This window comes from Equus przewalskii, chromosome 2, assembly GCF_037783145.1.
Source record: "Equus przewalskii isolate Varuska chromosome 2, EquPr2, whole genome shotgun sequence".
NCBI classification, from domain to species: domain Eukaryota; kingdom Metazoa; phylum Chordata; class Mammalia; order Perissodactyla; family Equidae; genus Equus; species Equus przewalskii.
In genome coordinates this window covers 89,621,191-89,643,475 of record NC_091832.1, presented here as the reverse complement: position 1 = coordinate 89,643,475, position 22,285 = coordinate 89,621,191, and the positions used below count along the sequence as shown (strand labels likewise).

The 22,285-nt window shown below is 37.3% G+C and overlaps 1 protein-coding gene across 35 annotated transcripts in view; it reads right to left on the bottom strand.

The window, feature by feature from the left end:
• The window catches only part of INPP4B (inositol polyphosphate-4-phosphatase type II B), a 747,875-nt gene that overhangs the window by 29,308 nt on the left and 696,282 nt on the right, over window positions 1-22,285 (bottom strand). For 34 of the 35 annotated variants that reach the window (XM_070608969.1, XM_070608970.1, XM_070608973.1 and 31 more), the window contains one exon: window positions 20,439-20,593. In XM_070608969.1, coding sequence (XP_070465070.1) covers window positions 20,439-20,593 — 155 coding nt within the window. Of the gene's footprint in view, window positions 1-20,403; window positions 20,594-22,285 lie in introns of all 35 variants that reach the window. The other variant, XM_070608983.1, reaches the window with a different exon arrangement.

Here is a 22,285-nt window from a genome sequence, read left to right as displayed (position 1 = left end):
ACACAAATGATGGATAGGAGAAAAACGCTAAGGCGACAAGTTTTCTCTTAAATTTTATTATACTCTGTGATGTCAGAGTATACCCATGTTTGGTACCCATGTTTGGTAACCATGTTCCAAACTGACAGGTGCCATGGAAACAACTAATTACAAATGAGAACCTATAAATACATCATCACATCACAAACCTACATTAAGAAATGTAGCACCTTTCATAGGAATGTTTATAATGAGAAAAAAGCTCCATTTTAATATGAAGATGTTAAAATCCATCATAAGCTTTTTCTATCTGCATTATTTTTATCTGTCTATCTGATTCTGAAGTCACAGAAACTTAATCTATAACCAAATTCTTCACTGGCTTCTACTTAATACAGGTTTATTATTCTTCCTCTCCAGTACTAGTTAGTGATTGAAGGAGAGAACTAAAGCAAAGCTGCACTCAAGCGAGTAGCTGAATTTATGTATTTCCACTTAAGATTCAAAAAGGGGAATGTGTCAGTAGCTATTCCATGTGCAAAAGACATTTTGATATATACACTCCCAGTTTGGGACTTGAAATGAAGAGGTCAGCCAGTACTGACGTGAACATTAACAAAGACTCCCATGCCAAACCAGAAATAAATTTGCCTGAGTATAAAGATTATGGAAATTCTTACATACCCACAGGCAAAAGATGAAGGCATAAAATCCAGAATCGGTAATATTCTATTTCCTTGAGCTCCAATGCTTACAGTATATCAAAATTTGCTTTCTTATTCCCTAAAACTTTCTGCAAATCCATTCTCTCTGTGCAGTGCTCTTCTTGCTTCTTTTTAAAATTTCTAGAATCTCCAGTGCCTGAGATTTAGTAAAAATAATATATAAATATAATCAGTCCATTATTCCTGTAGTTCCAATTCAAATGCTCCAGGCAAAGTGAGCATCAGAGGATCTCGCCCTCCTGTGAAGACTTAGAGTACTTTCTGGATCCAACCAGATGGCATTCACTACATGAAGCCATGCATTTTCTTTATTTGTGTACGTCTTGTCTCTCCTACCAGACTGAACTTATTTTAGAGCAAGGAACATAATTTACCTACCTAACGTGCCTTGTACTAAAGAATAGTCTTTAAAAGTACCGCTTGAGTCTAGGTCTCCCTGGAGAGCCAAGCATTGCTGTCTCTGACAAGGGTACTGAATCTGGACCATGTTCATGCTAGTTAATAAATAAATGTATTTGATTAAAATTGATTATCCTTTAGCTTCAGTAAATACCAGAAGCTCATCAGTACAACACGGGGATTTAGAGTAATAGTTATTTGTATACTGATTTGCTATTTTAATCAGCTCATACTATCAGAAAGACTTGAAAATGAGAACTAATTCTGATTTCTTGGACTCACTCAAATAAAACAATGCCTCCCTTTCACAAATGGTTTTAAAATAAACAGTGTTCTATCACTGGGCTACTATTTCACAGATCGTGCCTTTTTCTTTCTTAGAGCATCTTTGAGGAAGCTATTTTAGGTTCAATCTGTTCTCTATTCCAACAATATACGATAGTACAAGAGGCTAGCTGCCCTCCAGTTCAATATTACGTTTAAAGCAACACAGAATTCACATACCACTCTCACCTAACAATTATGAATGAAATATTCAAAAACAAGAAGAGTTTGAGTTTTCTTAAACAAAATAGAAAAACTAAAATGAAATTCTATTTTTGCAGAAGCAATATTTTTAATATAATCCAGTATTAAAAGAAATGGGGAGGGTTCTTGGAAAAAAATCAGCTAATGATTATCTATTGCAAGATGTCTGGCTCTAACACAGCTTTCCCTCATTTCTGGAATAAAGAACGGAGGTTAATTTGGGTTGAGTAGTAACGGTGTTTACATGTATTGAGAAGAGGTCAACTAAAATTAGAATTAATGGGAGAGATTAGGTTTATTTTCTTTGTATCACAGATTTCTAGCCCAAATATACTGTCTTGCCTGCCTAAGTCTGATGAAGCTGGTTATAAAGGGAGAAAGCGCAGGCAGGTTGGAAATCACCTAGGAAACCAATGTATTTGTGGAGCGATAAGGGCTCTTAAATCTGGATACTTATAAAAGTCACTTTTCTAGTTTTTCTTAAAGTCACTGCTTTCTCAGAAATCATAACTTGATAAAGTAATCTACTTTCAGTATTTATTGACTGTGTGTCCCAATCTTAGGCCTCTAGCAAAACATGCTGAAATTTCTACAGTAATCAATAGCTTTTTAAATTTTTTAAAGAAGCATCAAAGTCTCTTGTGGGTGGACTATATTCTTTCTTAATTTACCTGTCTCATAATAATACCAACTTATAGGTTACTTTCTCTCTGTAGCCCCGACATTGCCCCATACTCCTGCACCACCCCCAAAGATTTAATTGCTCTCTTATCCATGTTTTCAAAAGCCTTTTATACATAATATCATAAAAAACTTAATCCATCATTATTTATTTGTATGTGCTTATCTCCCAATAGGTATTGAGGTTTTCAAGGACAAGGAACAGATCATATTCATATAGCTATCTTCAATATGAATCATGATTTCCAGTAAATAATACACACTCAAAAATTGCTTACTTCTTTGACATAAGAGAGTATTCAGAGCCATCTACTCCTTATGGTAAATGGCTTCTGCTAAAATAGAATAATGAGCCAGAATGAAACCAAATACTTTTGGTAGAAACAATAGGGTTGTGGTCAACTAAAGTGAGCCTACATAGGCCCTGTGCTGCAGAAAGAGTGAGCAGAGAAGCAGGTCACCATCACGCTGTAAACGTGCCTTTTGTGGGTAAGCAGAGCCCTGAGGGAGACACGTCTCCACTCCACCAATGGCATTAAATAGAGCTAGCTCAGGGGTCTGATTTCCCGCTTCCCTTTCCCACCCTGGTGTTTTGAGTGGGCCTCCATGAGGAAAAGTAGATCCTGGGTAGGCGCAACTCCTCACCGACCTCGCGCTGTCTTTGTCATCACTGCACTGCTTGCTCAGTGAGCTGACACAAACTTGAACCGGGTCCAAATTGTCCATTTCATCAATTTTCAAACTTGGTCCAGACTTTGTGGTCTGGTTTAGTCTAACAATCAACCACAAACTTGTTCCAGAGTAGCTACCTGATATGCACACGTCGAATTTTCGGTTTTGCACTTTCCATGATTTTTCAATGTAGGTATTTCTTCATGTTCAAAGAAACTGTTCCATGAAATTTGTCTTTTGAATTTTTTTTTATTTGAAGATCCCTTAAATTATCTATTAGTTACATATGATTGTGTAGAAGTATGTTCTATTATAAAACTCAGTCCCTTTTTGGGGTGGGGGGGTTGAGGAAGATTCGGCCTGAGCTAACATCTGTTGCCAATCTTCTTCTTTTTTTTATGTGAACTGCTGCCACAGCATGGCCAGCAACAGACAAGTGGAGGGGTTCTGCGCCCAGGAACCAAACCCAGGCTGCCAAAGCAGAGTGTCCCAAACTTTAACCACTAGGCCATGGGGGCTGGCCCTCAGCCGCATTTCTTAAAGCACTGAAAATATACAATGTGGCCACCATACTTATCTCAAGGGTAAGGTTGATAGGAATAAAAATACATACATTTATATTTCATTGCAAAATACCAATTACCCTAGCAGAGCTCTGGAGAAACTGTGCTAGATAGCAATATGTATGACAAAGGACTACATGTTGCAATTTACTACACAGTGAGACAGAGTTCTTTTATAAGGTCACGCAATTTATGGATCCACGAACAAAGAGATAAATGTAGATCAAAAGAAGCATGGACCTGGCCTCACACCACTTTCTAGTTGTGAGGCCTTGAGCAAGTCATTTAACCTCTCTGTGGCTGTTTCCTCATTTTAAAACTTAATCCTTAGGGTTAAAATAAGGTTTAGGTGGGGCCAGCCTGGTGGTGTAGTGGTTAAATTTGAGTGTTCTGCTTCAGTGGCCCAGGATTTGCAGGTTCAGATCCCAGGCACAGACCTATATACTGCTCATAAAGCCATGCTGTGGTGGCATCCTACATACAAAATAGATGAAGATTGGCACAGATATTAGCTCAGGGACGATCTTCCTCAAGGAAAAAAAGAGGAAGATTGGCAACAGATGTTATCTCAGGGCCAATCTTCCTCACCAAGGAAAACAAATAAATTAGGTTTAGGAAAGTTAATATTTGTAAAGTGCTTAGAAAAGTGCATGGTACAGTAAGCATTATATAACGGAGGGAAGAAAGAAGGAAGGAAGGGAACGAAGGAAGGAAGGTAAGGAGGGAGGGAGAATGGAAGGGACATGTAAACTTTTGTCCTATTTTACTTTTTGTTCTCCTTATTACATTTAGAACATGATGTCCAATCTTCCTTGCAATTATTTATAAAGGGCGTTAAAAATGAAGAATGCATTGAGAGATGATGGCAACATATTTTAGAAAAGACAGAAGGAGTTGCATCTGCTTTTACATCTTAAAGGGATTTAAACAATAAGGCGAACGTAGTAATCATCTTCAAACACTCGCAGGCTGACATAAGGAAGAGACGCTGACTTATTCTATGTTGACACAGGCAGATGAGTGGATTAACGACTGGAAGTTATAGGGTGACAGCGTAATATGAAGGTAAATTTTATAAAACGTATAGCTGTCCAGGCTCGGAATGGGTCAATACACAAAATAACAAACTCCCTCCTACTGGACATGTGCAAGTAAAGGTGAGCTGACAATCTGTCAGGGATGTTGTGTAAAGAATTCCCGCCTTGGTTGGCAAGAGTCACAAGGTGATCGCTAAGGTCCTTTCCAAATGTTGCAGTCTTAAAATACCATTAATATGAAAAGTTACAAGTGCATGGAAATGGAAGTAGTTCGAAAACTGACTTTTAGGAAAATAACAATAAAGGCTTGAAAAACAACATTTATTCTGTACCAAAAGCCTGTGGTCCTTCACAAACCCATGGAAATAATGAGAAAAATAATCAGAGGGAAGTGGATGTGTCAACTTATGGTTATTCTTTTTTTCTCAATTTGTCTCATTTTCACGAGCTAACACAATGTTGCATTTTTTTTACTTAATATTAAACATTGCCTGAAACAGTAGTGTAAGAACAAGTGCGTCTCTCACAAGTCATAACGATTGGGTCATCTGAATGAAAGTGCAATTTACGAATGAGATCAAATTAGGTCTAAGCAAAATGAACATTAAAATTGTACATATATATGTATTTGCTTAATATCTATAACTTTGGTCTTCAAAGCAAGTCAAAGAATAATATAAAAAGGTACATTGCAATTCACCTTGCCATTTCAGTTACTTTATTTGGAGCATAGTCTTGCAAGACTACCAAATTCATTTTGTCAAAAAAACAGTGGCTGTAGACTATCCTCTGAGGTGGTTTTAGACTATTTCCCCAATCACAGAGATCTAACCTTGCTCCAGGAATTCTATATAAGTTCTCACTGTTGCTCAGAGAAGCACATCTTTTCACAGTGGAATCAGTTCAGACCCCAGAAGGAAATGTCCTATTGCAATCCAACCTGTTTGCTCTTGGCCACCATCACATTAGATTCAAGGGACAGAGGCTTCAACTGAAAAATCTTCCACAAAACTTAATCGAAGGGCTAGTATAGACTTAAGAACCATATCTTAGAGATTAAAGAATAGAGTAAAAAAGAATTACTTTATTAGGCATATATTCATCAACATAAGATCTTAAGAAGTCTTAGACTAGCTGTCCTTCCAACACTGATTCAACCAGACAACATAATTATAGACCTCAGGTATAGATCCCGACAGAAATGGGAAAAGCAATGTTAACTACACTTGTTCAGATTCTTCAATAAAATTTTGTCTTAACTTGAAAGACTATATTTTGCCCTTGGGTATCTTGATACCAATGTTTTATATGTGAATAAGAACGCTGTTTCAACTGGTTTTTTTTTTTTTTCTTACGGGGCATGGCAAGAATATCAGATTGCCAAGAGTTCTCCTTAAATGAAAAATCAACAGCTATGTAGACTGCAAACTACTTTCCTTGTAGCAACTTTTTCTTTTAGCTGCCGGGGCAAATACTCCGTCTAGAAGACCTGCACAAGGAGAAGGCTTGCCTCTGCTGGGGAGAGAAAGCCCCGACTGCCTGGAAGACTCTCACAACCAACCTGGCCAACGGGTCCATGAGAGTAAGAAAGCTGACACACGTCTTTACCTCGTCAAACCACACATTAATTAGAAAGCTGCTTTTCTCTCCTACCCTCCACACACAAAGGTCCAGAGTCTTTCAAAATTCTTTGAGCTTTGCTTTTATTCCTTGATTGTGATAAAATTAGTTAAATTAAAATTTTGCTTCCATTACTAATCCATCTCTAGGAGGAAGTTAGCAGAGTTCAACAACATATTGGCAAAATGCGCCAACACCATTTTAATATTTAGTTGGTGATAAGGATATTCAAAAGATAATTACTAACTTTCAAATTAAGCTTAATATTTGAAAAATACACAGACACTCAATCATTTTCATTAGCACTAATATACCAACATCCCAAAATTCTTAAGGCTTTTTAAAATATTGACTATTTTTCATTTTCCTTTCATCCCAGCATCCATACCATGATTGTTAGTGTATCCTATTTTTGTTATTCAAGGGATATGGGCTAAGCTGGCACAGTAAACATACACACATTTATCATAAAACTACATAAAACAGATGGCAAAGAAACGACTTTCTTTTTACCTTGCCATAAATAGAAATGGAACACAGTTTCCATTTTCCATTATGATCTGAAACCATAACCTCAATAACATAATATTTTAATTTGTGAAATAACTTTAAGGATTGCATTTGGGGGAGTTTATAACTGACTGTGTGAATATCAGACTGCATTGTTTTCTAAAGATAGATTTATTTAACCCCCAAATAAAGCCCCATGATTTAGAATCAATTTTCAATTACTATGTACAGTCCTCTGTCCAGGAGCCACAGAATTCATTAGCAACTTTAAAGTTATTAACATGCACAATAAAATTGTGTTTATGTAGTCAGACCACAGAGGAAAAAGATAAACTTGGCAAATGATCATTGGAGTTTGGGCTTTCCAGAGGCTGTCAACCACACATTTCTCATGTGGTCAAGCTGAACCCACACAGGTCTTCACAGTAGCCTCGGTTCCCTTCTGACTTTATGACCCTGGAATATCCAATCATACATACCTTGCATATAATGCATGCGAGATTTCTGGTATCTTATAGGAAAAATGGTTTTTCTTTTTCTATAGTGACTAGAGATAGTAGGAGTTTTAAATAAATGCATCTATTTCAAGAGCAGCTGCTGTAAAATCAATTCATCCTTGTGAAGAAGAAGGCATTTCCCCCCTCCTTTTTGGGCAAAAATAATATCTCTTGACAGCTCTAATATGCCTTTTTCTCACTTTTGCTCTAGTCTTTCCTAGAGAAAAAACAATCTTTATCACAAAATCAAATGAAACAGTGTTATAAAAATTCTATCTTTGAATTTATGTTATAAAATTAAATTATGAAACAGAATTTGAACAAAGATATCTATTGTGTCCCTATTTTCTAGAGCAATCATAGTGATTGCAAACTCTGAAGCATATAAAAATATAATGTCATTATTTTCTCAAACAGTTGAGAAGACAGACATCACTTGAAGACACATAAATTCAGGTATAAGAGACCGGAAGCTTTTTTGCAGTTTGAAAAAGCTATAAATCAGTATTATTCAACTTGACTTGATAAGGGCTGAGAGCAGATTTAGGAAGAGTCTTGAGAACAGGAAAGAGGGAATGTTTTATGTGATTTATATTTAAATATTTAAATCCTGACTTGTTTTAAAAAGAATTTAAGACAGTTTAAATGGATATATAAAATTCAGTAAGATATCAAGAATAAAAAGTGAGAAAGAAATAGTAAATGCAAGAGTCATGTCATAAAATGGAACTAGAAATGAGACCACTGTATTAAAAAAAAAAAAGCCCTTTAATGAATTCTATACATTTGAAGTAGATAGATCACCAAATTGGTCCTAAGCTTTTTAGTAGTCTCTACCGAATGGAAAAGCACAAAATTAAAACACACAGCACATATACACAATCCCATCCAGCTCCCCCACCCCCAAACCCCACACACATGTATACGCACAAGCACATGAGTTGTTCTGGAGAATCATAAACAAGCCTCATGTTAATGCTGCAGAAATGAAGGCAAAGAATATTCACAAAGAGGGAACTCTACAAGGTAGTAAAAAATGTCTGACAATATGGATGAACCTTGAAAATACTATGCTAAGTGAAAGAAGTCATTTACAAAAGACCACATACTGTATGATTCTATTTATATGAAACGTCCAGAATAGGCAGAAGTAAACAAGTGGTTTGGTTGCCTATGGCTCAGGGGATGGAGGTTGGAGAAAGGTTGCTAATGGATATAGGGTTTCTTTCAGGGGTGATAAACAGGTTTTAAAATTAGGTTGTGTTGATGGTCGCACCACTCTGTGAATACACTAAAAATACTGAATCATATACTTTAAGTGGGTAACTTGTATGGCATGTTACTTTATGTGTATGTGAATTATATCTCAAGGAAACTGTTAAAAATGTAACACAATGCTTACCCTAGACCAGTGGTTATGAAATTTACGTGTGCATCACAATCGTCTAGACAGCTCATGAAAACGCTGACGCCTCAGACCCACTCCTAGAGTTTCTGATTCAGTAGGTCTGTGGTGAGACCTGAAAATCTGCATTTCTAGCAAGTTCTTGGGTGATGCTGATGCTGCTGGCCCGGGGAATACTCCTTGAGGAGTAGTGTATAGATGATATGAATAATTGAAAAGGCTGTCTCTTTTACTTTTACTTTCTTCAATATAGTTTGGAGACATCACAGTAACGCACGGTTTAGTAAAAACAATCCAATGGGAGGCCATTATGACAAAGAAGGCGGTAGCAATAAAAGCAATAATAATAATGCCAATCACCACCACAATACCATCAATAACAGCCCTAGTGGCATTTAATATTTACTGAACCTTACTGTATAACAAGTACTGGGTTAAGGGCTTCTATGGCCATTGTTTAATTTAATCTTCACAACTACTCTATGAGATGAGGATGTTGGTGAAATTACTACAATGATATTTAAACTTCTCAAGCACTTACTATATACTATATGCTGTTACCAATTTCTTTATGTACATTGTTTCACTTTACAGATAAAGAGCCTGAGGGCCCTTAGAATTTCACCCCCACTGCTAAGAAGTGGAAAGCCAGGGGATCTACCCCCACAGTCCTTCCTCCTAACCATCACACTATCCTCACTTTACATGCCATACTGAAGCATCTGCTCTTGCTGAGCTGGCTTCATTGTTAGATTTTAGAGGATTCAGAGCAGCGACTCCCGCAAAACAATGCTGTGACACTTGACAAATATCACGTGTGATTTGTTACCCTAATAAACTACTAATTTTGCAAATTACATGCTTTATAAATTACACTCTTGATCCCTATAATGATGTCATTCACATTCATATGAATACCAATAGGCTCAATGACTGGAAGAGAATGGGGTGTCACTGTGCATAATACATTTTTGCCCCCTGAGACTTGAGACCATTATTCTTCAGGCATAAATGCATTATGTCAGGCATTTGAACTTTTTTGTCATCTGTGATCCTCCAATCAGAAGAGTTTGCAATATTCTCACTGCTTTTCCACAAATACTCTTGCCTTCCAGTCTAGTTTTCATTAGTCAGTGGCCTTTGAAGACTTCCAGTTTGCTCTCCTGAGCTAGAGACTGAAGCACTATAACCAAAATTCAGGTGAGAAGGAGGGTTGAAACCCTTCTATGACAGCATTTACTAGAATATAGCAAGCACTCTGTTGAAGGCAAAACGTTACACTGAGAGTACTTTAGTTTTTACACAATACACTGATAGTATATTGATTTTCATAGTTTTGGGTATATTGTCATGTGCATTAGCACAAACATAACAGGCACATCAAGTACATGAACTCATGAATATCACTGCCTAGGACAAGGCTAAAATAAATGATTGTTCACATGACATGCGAAAACATCGTTAGGTGGATAAATGAATGTCTGAGATTTGGGAAGCATTCTTATATGGGAACCGAATGACTTAACAAACTTGTAAACTTTAAAAGTCAGCAAGATCTGAGATAGAACTACGATATTTGTTCCACATCCACGTGTTTAATTCTGAGTTATTTCTCTCTTTGGACACGGCATTCAGATTCAGCAATATGAGGCTACACCCACTCACCTCCTTGGTTCTTGAATCTCAACCATCCAGGAGCATAAATAAGCTTTCTAGCTTTCGGCTAACTGCTCTCCACAGATCATTCAGGCCTGGGCTGCCTGCGTCTCAGTCCTCTTTAATGAGAACGAGCCATTTCTAGGATTAGTTCCTGTTACACTTCATTTTCCAAGTGCAAAGGCAGCAATCATCCCCCTGCCTGCCTACAGGTTTGTGTCTGTGTCTCAGCTGGAAGTTTCCTTCCTTTGTCTAAAATGAGCTCTGTCCCTGTCACTGCTGAAAAGTCTCATATCATGCCAAGGGTTCCTGTCAAACACCGTGCATCTCTCTATCCAAAGCCAGGAGATTCTCTGTCTTATTCCACTTTGCTTCCATTTTTTTTTTTTAAATAAACAAAACAAATAAAAAATATTTTTAAAAAACTATCACTACGGAAACCCTCTTCTCTAGGACTTGACTTAAACACAATAAACCTGTGGTCCATAAATGCTGGAATCCTTTCTTCACTTGCAATTATACGCAAACCCCCAATGTGTGAAACATATTAAATATGAGATGCTGGAGGTGGATACCCAGATGGCCAATCAATGTTTAGAAGGGTTTCCAATATCACTTATTATTGGGAAAATATAAATTAAATCAACATATCACTTTTCACCATCAGATTGGTGAAAACTCTGATAGTGCTATTATTGGGACATGTGGAAAATGGGAATACCAGTGCACGTCTTGTGGGATATAAATTCGTATAGCTATTTTGAAGAGCAATCTGGTAGCATCTAGTAAAATAGAAAATATAAACACCTTACCACTCATTTCCCTTGCAGGTTTATATAAGAAAGAAACTCTCATACTTGTATTCATAAATATACACGCATTCATGTCTATTACACTATTGCTTGTAATAGCAAAATATCAGAAACAAGCTAAAATTCAATAGGAGGACAGGTACCTTGTGGTCTATTCATGAGAGGAATACTATATAGCTGTTAAAAGGAGAAGGCTAGACATTATATATGAACACAGATCTCAAAAATGTGGTACCTGCTAGAGAATATACGTTGTCAACATGACATACATTATGATACCATTTATGTAAATAAAAACACATAACAAATGCAATGAATTAATAAACACTACTCTTAGTCTTAACCACTCAAATATTCCTAGTCAAGAACTCCTAACTCCCTCTTGCTACTTCCTAAATGGTAGCCATCCTCAAGACACAGTTCAAATCCAACCTCCCCCAGGACTATATTGAGCTGTAGGGATTCCTTTTCTCCCTTGATCCACTCTAATAATTAAAAGTTTTAGGCGTGGGGCCTCTTCTATCTCATACTATCATTGAGGGATTAATAGAAGTTCCTCATATAGAATGTTTAATGTAATTCTTACTGCATAGCAAGAACTCATTGACTATTAGCTGCTGTTATTATTACAAATTTATTTCTTCATTAGTTTGGCATGGTACTCTGTCATTGTAAATGTTCAATAAATGTTTACTTTTGACTACAAATATGATGATGATATATTTCTGCTAATGATATATTTGCCCAGGTCATCTCCTAAGGTGGGGTTCCTGGCTCGTTATTTACTGGACACCCTAAATCGCTAATCAAGTCTGTGGGCATTCAAGAGTTGGACATTCACAAGTTCCATGCTTGAGTGCTGAGGCACTGTGACCTGGGAACCTCAGAGGAGCACTAATCCTAGGTTCTGTTGATGCTAGTAATAGGGCTCTAGCAAGATATCCAAACCTTCTAGCCCATAGTCACTGAGAAAGAGTTTACGCCTTTTAGAAACCAAGTATTAATCCTGGGACTTTTCTTCTAAGACCTTGAAAACCAGGGAAATTCCTCAATTTCAGGAGTATCAGAGGAGGCACTTTTAGAAAAACATGGGAAAGAGAAGAATAAGAAGGGTATATAGAGATGGGGAGAACATGGAGAGCAAGGGTAATTTATTAAGCGGAGCACCCAATATCCACTGGGCACAGAGACTTTAAGGAAGTGATGATCTCATTTAACACAACATCTATAGGACAGGGAGACTGTTATGCCTGGTTTACAGATTAGGAAACTGAAGCTGGAGATTAATTAACTTGTCCAAAGCTGCACAGATAATAAGTATTAGAATAAAGATTTAACCCTAGGTCTTCCTTACTTCATGTTTGTGGCAGAAATAAGTTGAATCTATTTATTTTAATTAGATTCATTTATATTTGATTAAATTAAATTAAAAAGTATATATTCTATCCACTTATATGTCCAGGCCCTTAGTCAATAATTTCAAGAATTGAAAGAAGTGACCTATTTGGAAAGGCATTTCTAAAGCTGGCAGTCACTCTGGATGACAAATTCCATACTCACAGAGTCTCAAATCACTAGTACTAGACAACAAATATTATATACAAAACAAATTAAGGAAAAGAAACAGACCTCACAGTCACTACTTTTTTAGTAACAAAATAATATGACACACATAAACATAGGAAGAAGTTTGCCTAAAATTAGCACATACATTTTGTTCAGGAGGTTGAAGGGTTTTGTGTAGGTCATTCTTTGATTTCTCCAGTAAGGTCAGTTCTCTTTGGTGGTTCCTCTGTGGATATCTTGTCAAGATACTCTCTCCAATGTGATTTCTAAAGAAGTGTCTTCTCTACAGTATTACTCATGACCCATCAGATGAAGCAAATAACGTCCTAAAGGGGTCAGTTTTTGTGTAATTATTAGCAACCCGAAGATGAAGGGGGCTCCCTCTGGGCTTATTACGGCCATTTGTCACCGATATGGACTGAAGTAATGGAGCAAACACAGCACTGAAATTCTCCAGGGAAGAGATGACACTTAGTGATGATGAAAAACTGTCCCTGCTTCTGCTGTTCTGCACAAACACATCCCTTTCAAGTAGTCAAGAGATAACTGAAAGCTTCAATGACCTATGTCTACAGTGCTTGTTATTCACTTTAGTATTTGAAATAGGAGATAATAGGAAATAATAGCAGCTCTTCTCCGAATAGTACAACCAAACAAAAGTAAAAAAAAAAAAAAATAAATAAGCCAAAGTGGAAAAAAGACAAGGAAAAAAGGAAGACATTTTTCTGTTTCAACACAAATAAACTACATGACTCAAAAGTGAACTCCGCAAAGGAGTAAGTCAAGAGAAATTAAACCTTTACTGACATCAATTGGTTACATGTCACTTATTTATAAAGCAGAACATTTCATAAGTTATGCTCTCCCGAGATATAAATTTCAGGTGGAACATGTTGAGAATATGACATTCAACAAGATAATAAAACTCAATAAGCTGATGGGCCTTTTAGCCTCTCTCTTATGAATTAAATATTTACTAGAATAGAATGATTAAAGCTCTGTATCTCAAGGGTGATAAATGAGTTGTATGCTGAAAGGTACCCTGATTAATCTTACTAATGGCATATCAACTATCTTAATTTTAAGGAGCCATTATAGAATGACAGATTGCAGAGTAATGTAGCATAAGGAAAATAAGTTACAGACAGACAACTAAGCAATATGGTGTCACATTGCAACATAATCCCAGAGTTCCTGTTAGGGGAAATAACAATGCACCAGCATTTTCATTTTAATTGACTTTTGAGTGGCAATCAAATTTCCCAGCACAATTATTTTTTGATAAAACATGACATTTTATAATCCAATCAAATTTTGTATTTTTAAGTCCAACCCTAATCATCTATTAATCAAATATAAATTTGAAAAAGCCTACTATAAATGCTTTCTGCAAACGCATTGGGACAAGATGGCTCTTAGCATTCAATGGCAATTCCATAACCAAAAATTTGAGTGCTGATGCTGCATTCTCCCTTTCTTAGAATAAATATATAAAATCTGCTGATTGTTCAGCCTGCATTTTGTAAATTTGTGCTGTAGATGATCAAGGGAGAATTTGCCAATACACATATACTTCAAAACTCAAATAAAGAATGGATATACCAAGCTTATAGTCTTACCCAAAGTCATTAAAATCAATTACTAAATGGTGGTTGGTTTAAATGAGGCAGACTTTAGTCAAGTGGTTCTCAACTCTGGCTCTAGCCCAGAGGCTAGTCTGTTATGGGACTCTTGCCATTTACCAACCCCTCCCAGGGTTTCTAATGGGCAATGAGGGTTGAGAATCATTTTCTGGGTCTTGCAATATAGGCAACTACTGAGAGTTCCTTAGAGAGTCCGATCTATCAGATACCTTGCTAACTTTCTCATGCGAAGAGGCTCTTCTGCCATTTCAGTCAAACAGATTGTAACTAGAGGCCCATGTCTGGAGTGTGAGGCTGCAAGTAATACTGGATATGTAGGAAAAGAGAGTGTGAAATTTTTGAAAACTGTACAAAGGGTAGATTTAGACTGTGAGTTAAGGTAGGTTGCTTTTGACCTGTTTGTTTTTGAATTTGTATCATAACCTCTCCAAAGCTTTCATGTTCATCTTCTGGAACTTATGCTTATAACTGTATCACAATCGAGTGATTACGTCCTATGCTTGATTCTAAAAGTCTATGTATGCACAAAACTTGCTAATATACAGGACCTGAACATTTTAGAAACCTATGTTATTCATTCATTCATTCACTCATTGAATAATTGTTCAGAGCCTACTTCATTAGGCATTGTTCTAGGTACCAGGGAGGAGGAGTAAACAGGAAAACAAAAATCTTTGCTCCCATGGAACTTATTCTGGTGAAGGGGTTTCTGAATAAGCAGCTTTATTTATTTCTTTTTATCTATAACATTTTGCTCATCCACAAATAATTTGAAACTGTTACAGAGTTAAGCACAATACAATAGAAAAAGTTAATATAGATAAAGAAAAAATAAATCTAGGACAACAGGGATGATATTATAACCTTGGTGAACGTAAAAAAAATTCAGAGTAAATACCCTGAAAGGTAGTTAGAATAATTCAAAGGTAGAATAAACTGCAACTGATGTTAAATAAAAAACCAATATGTTCAAAAGTATAAAAATCCAACTCCTCTAAAACACTATTTTGTTTTAATCCAGAGTTGTGCCTCAGAGTATTTGTGAAGTTCTTAAAAAATTGAGATCCCTTGAGCCGCCTCAGAACCTCTCTGTTACAAACCATGTGGGGGCCAAATATACATAGTTTTTTAAAGCCCCAAAAGAGTTCTTATGTGCATTTTAAAGCCACTGTCTGGAGGGTGGGACTTCTCAGATGGCAGAGTGAGGAGCTCTGCAAATCCCCTTCTTCCCCAAAAAACTATGACACTGGAAAATATTGTCAAAAAACCATTTCAGTGCCCTGGTGATCAACCAAAGTCAAGCAATAAGCTGAGAAGCGTTTCTTTGTGGAAAACTGCTGAGTGCCGGTAAGAAGAGCAGGAGTCTGTGGTCCTCCTGCCTGGCGCTGCTCCCAGCACTGCCCCTCTCAGCTCCAGTTCTACCAGGGCGGGCGGGGCTGCCGGTGGAAACCAGCAACTTTGCTGCTGCGCAAGGGGTCTGACTGCATTTGAAGAGGAGAGTGGAAAATCCCTCTCAGGTACTGTCAGAAACATTAGTGTTCTTGGAGGCAAACGAATCCTGATGGCCCACCTCACAGCTAGCCTGAGATTGCAGCACCACTTGGGCCACTTCCTAGAGCAGTGGATTAGCCAGAAATGTAACCAGGAGATTCTGGAAATGGGGAGCCACGGAGGGCTCTGATAAATTTCCACACATGCTGAGCTGACCAGTAGGACCTAACAGGACCTGGTGGAAATACAAGGCAGGGCAGATTTAGAAATTTCTGAACTTTGAATATGTTCCCCAATTCACAAACAGACACACCAGCAGAGGTTGTAAGCCTTACTGGACTGACTTGTTTGAGTACATCCTTTGGCTAATCGTTGACCGACCATTAAGCTACAGAGACGGTAGGGCAACCCTAGGACACGAGGCTTTGACATAAAAGTAAGAACCAAATTACCACTCAGAACAAAATTGAAAACACAACTTGAAAAAAAGATGAGAAACTTGCTACAGGGGTCTGAAAAACAGAAGGCAGCACAATGAATTCCTTTTCGGACTGTTCTGCAATTATTTAACCACTATTTGTATTTATTTTACTCCAGACCAGACACTGTGCTGGATGCTTGGACACAATGATAAACATGACAGACAAGGTTGAAAGTAAATAATTTATATTCTAGAACTAGAGTTTGCTTTTTAAGGTCTCAAGATTTGGGCAAACCGTTCTGGTCTTGCAAATAGCCTCAAATTTCTAAAAGCACATGGTGTTTATGACATGTATGACATACAATATTTTAACTAACAGGTCTGAGGTACCAAAATACATTACCAAATTATCTTAAGTGATAGCATTTTGTTTCATTCTGTACAAAGAAAATAACATTAACATATAACGAGGGCATCTATGTTCCAGTGCTGGCTCTAATACTTTCTATCTGAATAGTTTTTGCCAGAACGCTCTTTAGAGCTCAGTTTCACTATTGTTAAGGTGAAGCAGAGTTGACTAAATTTCTAAGGTGACTCCTTGATCTCAAATCTTATGACTACTTGTAAAAGCATACAATAATACACATTAACATCAAAAAATATTTCTAAGAAAACTATCCAGTCTTACTTTAGTGAATGCCATCTATCCATAATTAAGATAGCATTTGTAAACACATGTGCATTTTAAAAGTGGTATTTAAAGAGCTTATTTTCTTAAATGGGAAAAACATTGCATTTGAAATCTTCTTTACAAGAGTTGGCAGCAGACTTTATTTTACTATATGGTATTGGATTCAAACCTTATGTCATAATATATTCATAAAGATTGCAAGGCTTGAGGGACCTGCCCCGTGGCCAAGTGGTGAAGTTCACACACTCTGCTTTGGCAGCCTGGGTTTCACTGGTTTGGATCCCGGACATAGACCTACACATCACTCATCAAGCCATGCTGGGGTGGCATCCCATATAGCAGAACTAGAAGGACCTACAACTAGCATATAAAATTATGTACTAGGGGTCTTTAGGGAGAAGAAGAAAAATAAAAGATTGGCACAGATGCTAGCTCAGGGCCAATCTTTAAAAAAAAAAAAAGACGATATTTAAAACAAAAAAGCTGCAAGTTGGCCCAAACTGTCACTGATCAAAATTTAAAAAAAAAAAAAAAAAGACTAAAGGGAGAAATTAGCTAGATTTTATTGCACCTGGAAGATCAGAATGTTAACATCATGACCCTTGATGGTTATTTTTTATTTATTTAACGAATATTATACAGTAGTGCCAGATTATCCACAGGGGATGAGTTTCAAGACCCCAGTGGAGGGGCTAGCCTTGTGGCAGAGTGGTTAAGTTCACATGCTCTGCTTTGGCAACCCAGGGTTTCTCTGGTTCAGATCCTGGGCACAGACATGCCACTGCTCATCAAGCCATGCTGAGGCAGCGTCCCACATGCCACAACCAGAAGGACCTACAACTGGAATATACAACTAGGTACTGGAGGGCTTTGGGGAAAAGAAGAAGAAGGGAAAAAAAAACAAAAACAAAAACGGTGCAGCCTAGGCTCATGGGTCCAGGATCTGAAATAATTGAAAAAAAAAAAGACCCCAGTGGATGCCTGAAATAAGGATAGTACTGAACCCTATATGTAGTATGTTTCTTCCTACATATACACACCTGTGATAAAGTTTAACTTGTAAATTAGGCACAGTAAGAGATTAACAACTAATAATAAAATAGAACTATAACAATATGCTGTAATAAAAGTTTCTGTAGATCTTAGCAACCTCAGCATGTGAGGTTTTTTCTTTCCTTAAGTCAAGAACTTTCATCTTTTCACTTAAAGGAAGCACTTTATGGCTTCTCTTTGGAATATCCAAATTGCTAATATGACTACTCCTGCACTTTGGGGCTGTTATTAAGTAAAATAAGGGTTACTTGAACACAAGCACTGTGAAACCACGATAGTCGATTTGATAACTGAGAGGGGGCTACCAAGCAACTAAAGGTCAGAAGGCATACTGTGTAAAAGTATGGATCCACTGGACAAAGGGATGATTCATGTCAGGGGACAGGAGGAGGAGAGCATGAGATTTCATCACACAACTCAGAACGGCTCGCAATTTAAACCTTGTGAATTGTTTATTTTGGGAATTTTTCATTTAATATTTTCAAACTTCGGTTGACCACAGGTAACTGAAACCACGAAAAGGGAAGCTGCAGATAAGGGGGGACTACTGTATAGTGATTACTGTGTGTCAAACATTGTTCTAAGCACCTCACACATATCAATTCATTCAATCCTCAAGGCACCCCTAAGAAGGGCTACTATTATTATCACATCTCTTTTACAGATGAGGAAATGGAGGCATCAAGAGGTTGACTAACTTGCCTAAGGTACTAACAGGCAGTAAGAGATTAACTTGTTTGTGGCAAGTGGCTTAGAGCTTGGATTCAAACTCATGTCAGCTGGCTCCCAAGCCCCATGCTTTCATCTACTCATCAAACCTATGGGCTTGTGTTGTAAGACAGAATACCTGACAAGGGAAATGATGGCAGTTATTAAAGAAAAGAACACATCTTATTTCCCTTAAATGTGTGTACGTACACACACACACACACACACACATAAACATTTACACTCTCACGCAGCCCTCACACATACAGAAAACCAAAGAATAAATTTGACAGATTTAAAATTTACCAAAAAAAAAAATTACCAGAAATGAACCCCCTTAAATTTTAAGTCATGAGCAAATATGTTGCACATATAATGTCAATTCTGCACAACCTTTATGGAATATCAAAATATGTAGTTTTACAGTTTAACATGTGCATGACAGAAACACTCTTTATTTACCAGTTTGAAAGAACTATCTTTCTAATTTAAAGGTCTTCTCTCACCTCTACCTTAAATAAACATGTAGCAATTTCACCTTCTAGATAATTTAAGTTGGTCGAATCACTTTAGTCTTCTGGTGTTTCTGGCTTATAATATCATGTGTTTCTGCTCTCCTCACTCAGCACCTTTGCTCTAGCCAGAGTGACATCTGTATTCTTTTTATGCACATTTGAAGATTTCATACTCAGATGATGAATTTTTCCTGTTAGTGCTGAGAGGTTATTTTTGAAAGAAGTTTTTTATATCAACCAAACATGTTTTATATGGCTGAGATGTTCATGTCAGACCTCTAAGACATTCTCATGCATTTATCAAAAAATCATGATAGAACCCCACCGAACAGTGAAAATGCCAAGAGACATGAAATGGGGTAAAATAGAGGACTTCAGAAACCTCTCATTAGTGGCAAAAACATATAGGCACAGGGCAAGGGCAGGCAAACATCAGTGTCGCCACTGAGAGACTGCAGCAGTTAAAAGAAAAGTGGAAGCTAATGACATGCCAGATGAGAAACAGCCCTCTCTAGAGCATCACGTGACATTCCCTTCTAGGAACAGGGAGCCTGTCTTGTGCTTCCTGGTGTGCTTCTGAGTTGGTCTGTGTAGCAAAGAGACAATTTTGCCTAACTTTTTAATTAACATGTGTCCTTGCTGACAGACATTGTGAATGAGGCACTTTTTCCTTCCCATTACGGCTTAGACCTTAGACTTAATTACTGTGGAAATGAATCAAGACACATGACTTCAGGCACAGCATTTTAAATGTCGGCAGAGTAACGATATTCTCTATTTTAAAGTATCAGTGTCATCCCATCTTTACAACGAGTGATGTGAAAATAATTTAAGGAAGGAGGTTACTGACTCGGAGACACTGCAAGTCACGGGAAGATCACCTATTAGTTCCAACGTAGAAAGGCTTTATTTGGATGACGACTTAGTTTTATTTGGGGCATACTCATAGCTACTTATATGTAAAGGAACTCTGGTCTTCAAGTTTACATACGAAATGACCAGAGCTCTTTGACTTGGGTCTAAATGACCTACTAAAATATATCCTCCATGCATATAATCAAAAGCCGGCCATATTTTTTTTTATTGCCTAAAATGAGTAGGGAGAATACTTAAAATTATTCCATCTTTCATGTCATGAGCTATAAGCCATGGAAATGCAATGAAGTTACTAAATGTTTAGTCCTCCAGTAAAATACGCATTTGGACAAAAAAAAAAAAATCTTAAAATGACCTTAAAAGAAAGAAAGTTGAAGACACGCGGGATACCTTCTCATGCAATCCAGTGCTCGGATAAAGAAGTCCTTGTGCAACTGGTGCTCGTCCCTCAAGATTGAGCACTGTTCAAGCGTCACTGACATCGACGTCCTGTCTTTGGCACTTTTACAACAGGTGAAACGGATACCATTTAGTTTGCGACAAATCTGTAACACAGACATATGAACAGTTTATTGTTCATTTGTAGATTAAAGTGTCAGACTCCTCTAAAGGCTTCCTGTCTAAACAAACCAAATTTATGTTAATTTATGATAGTCAATTGGTTCAATCTGCCCTATGGAACGTAAAAACATTATCATTTCATCTCAAAAGCTAGTGGAATAGATTTCATTTATTTAGTTCTTTGTACATGAGGTGTGGGGTGTGGGTAAATTTTAAATCTTTCAATCTTTGAAGCCGTATGAGATGGCAAATATCCAGCAGAGGCAGCAATGCTCCCCGAGAGGGGGACTGAGCTGCAGTGGGTGATGGTGATAACGACAGCTCAGGAGTGACACCTTAACTGTGAAGGGGAAAAAGATCTATATTCCCGGATCAGACATGGATCTGAACGCTAAATAGATAGTATCTTCTTACTTTACATTTAAGAAACCTTTTCTAGTCTCGGTTTTATGTTATGAGATTTCAAACATCTACCTGGTGCCAGTGCATCAGATAGGGAACCTCTCATCAATACGACTAACAAGAATAAGGACACTGAAAATGCCCATTGTTAATTGCACATCTACTGTGCACCAGGTACAATACCAATAAATTTCATGCAAATTTGCTCTTTTAATTAACTTCACATAACCCTGGAGAAAGGTATGATTACTCTTATTTTACAGGTGAGGAAATTGAGGTGTAGATAGATTAAGTAAGTCGCACACAACAGAGCAGAGCCAGGATGCTAATATGTCTACCTAACTCCAAGGAGCAAGTATTTGACTTTTGTCCCAGTCTGTTTCTCTCTGCAATTCTTTCTTTTTGTTATTTGGGTGAAAGTCAGGAGAAGACTCTGTGAGCAGCAATAATCTCTGTCTCATTGCTTTATGCTTAACACTGAATCACCTTTCTCTTCCCTATCCCATAGTAGGGTTCTGACCCAAGATACTAATAACCAACTGTAGCATCAACATGTATTTGAAATAAATCTAATGTGATATAACATAGGGCTGCTTTATTATCTGCCATCAAGGGGGCCTTAATAGTTATCTGTTTTGAGGAAAGGATATAATGAAACAGTTTGTCAAGGATTTTTACCACATTTTAATTGTGATTCTTATAATTAAACTAGGACTTGCAAGTCCTTATTAGACCTTTGGTACTTTCTCACGATTTCCAATATAAGTGACTAGAAAAATGTGAGAGCATGATTTCACCATATAATCTTTATTTACCTAGAAAATTCTAATCCTTTCAAATAAATCGTATTTAAAAATTTTTAATATAAAATAACACAGGCTTGGCTATATTCATAGCAATAAAATATAGACTTCAATAGCCACTTATGAGATATGGTTTTTTTTTTTTTTAAAGATTTTATTTTTTCCTTTTTCTCCCCAAAGCCCACTGGTACATAGCTGTATATTCTTCGTTGTGGGTCCTTCCAGTTGTGGCATGTGGGACGCTGCCCCAGCGTGGCTTGATGAGCAGTGTCATGTCTGCGCCCAGGATTCGAACCAACGAAACACTGGGCCACCTGCAGCGGAGCACGCAAACTCAACCGCTCGGCCACGGGGCCAGCCCCATGAGATATGGTTTTTAAAAAGAACGAATATTCTTTAAAATGCATTGTCACTATTATGTGCAACTATCCTACCAAGGATATTTAGAGTTCTAAATTTAAAATCAAGAGA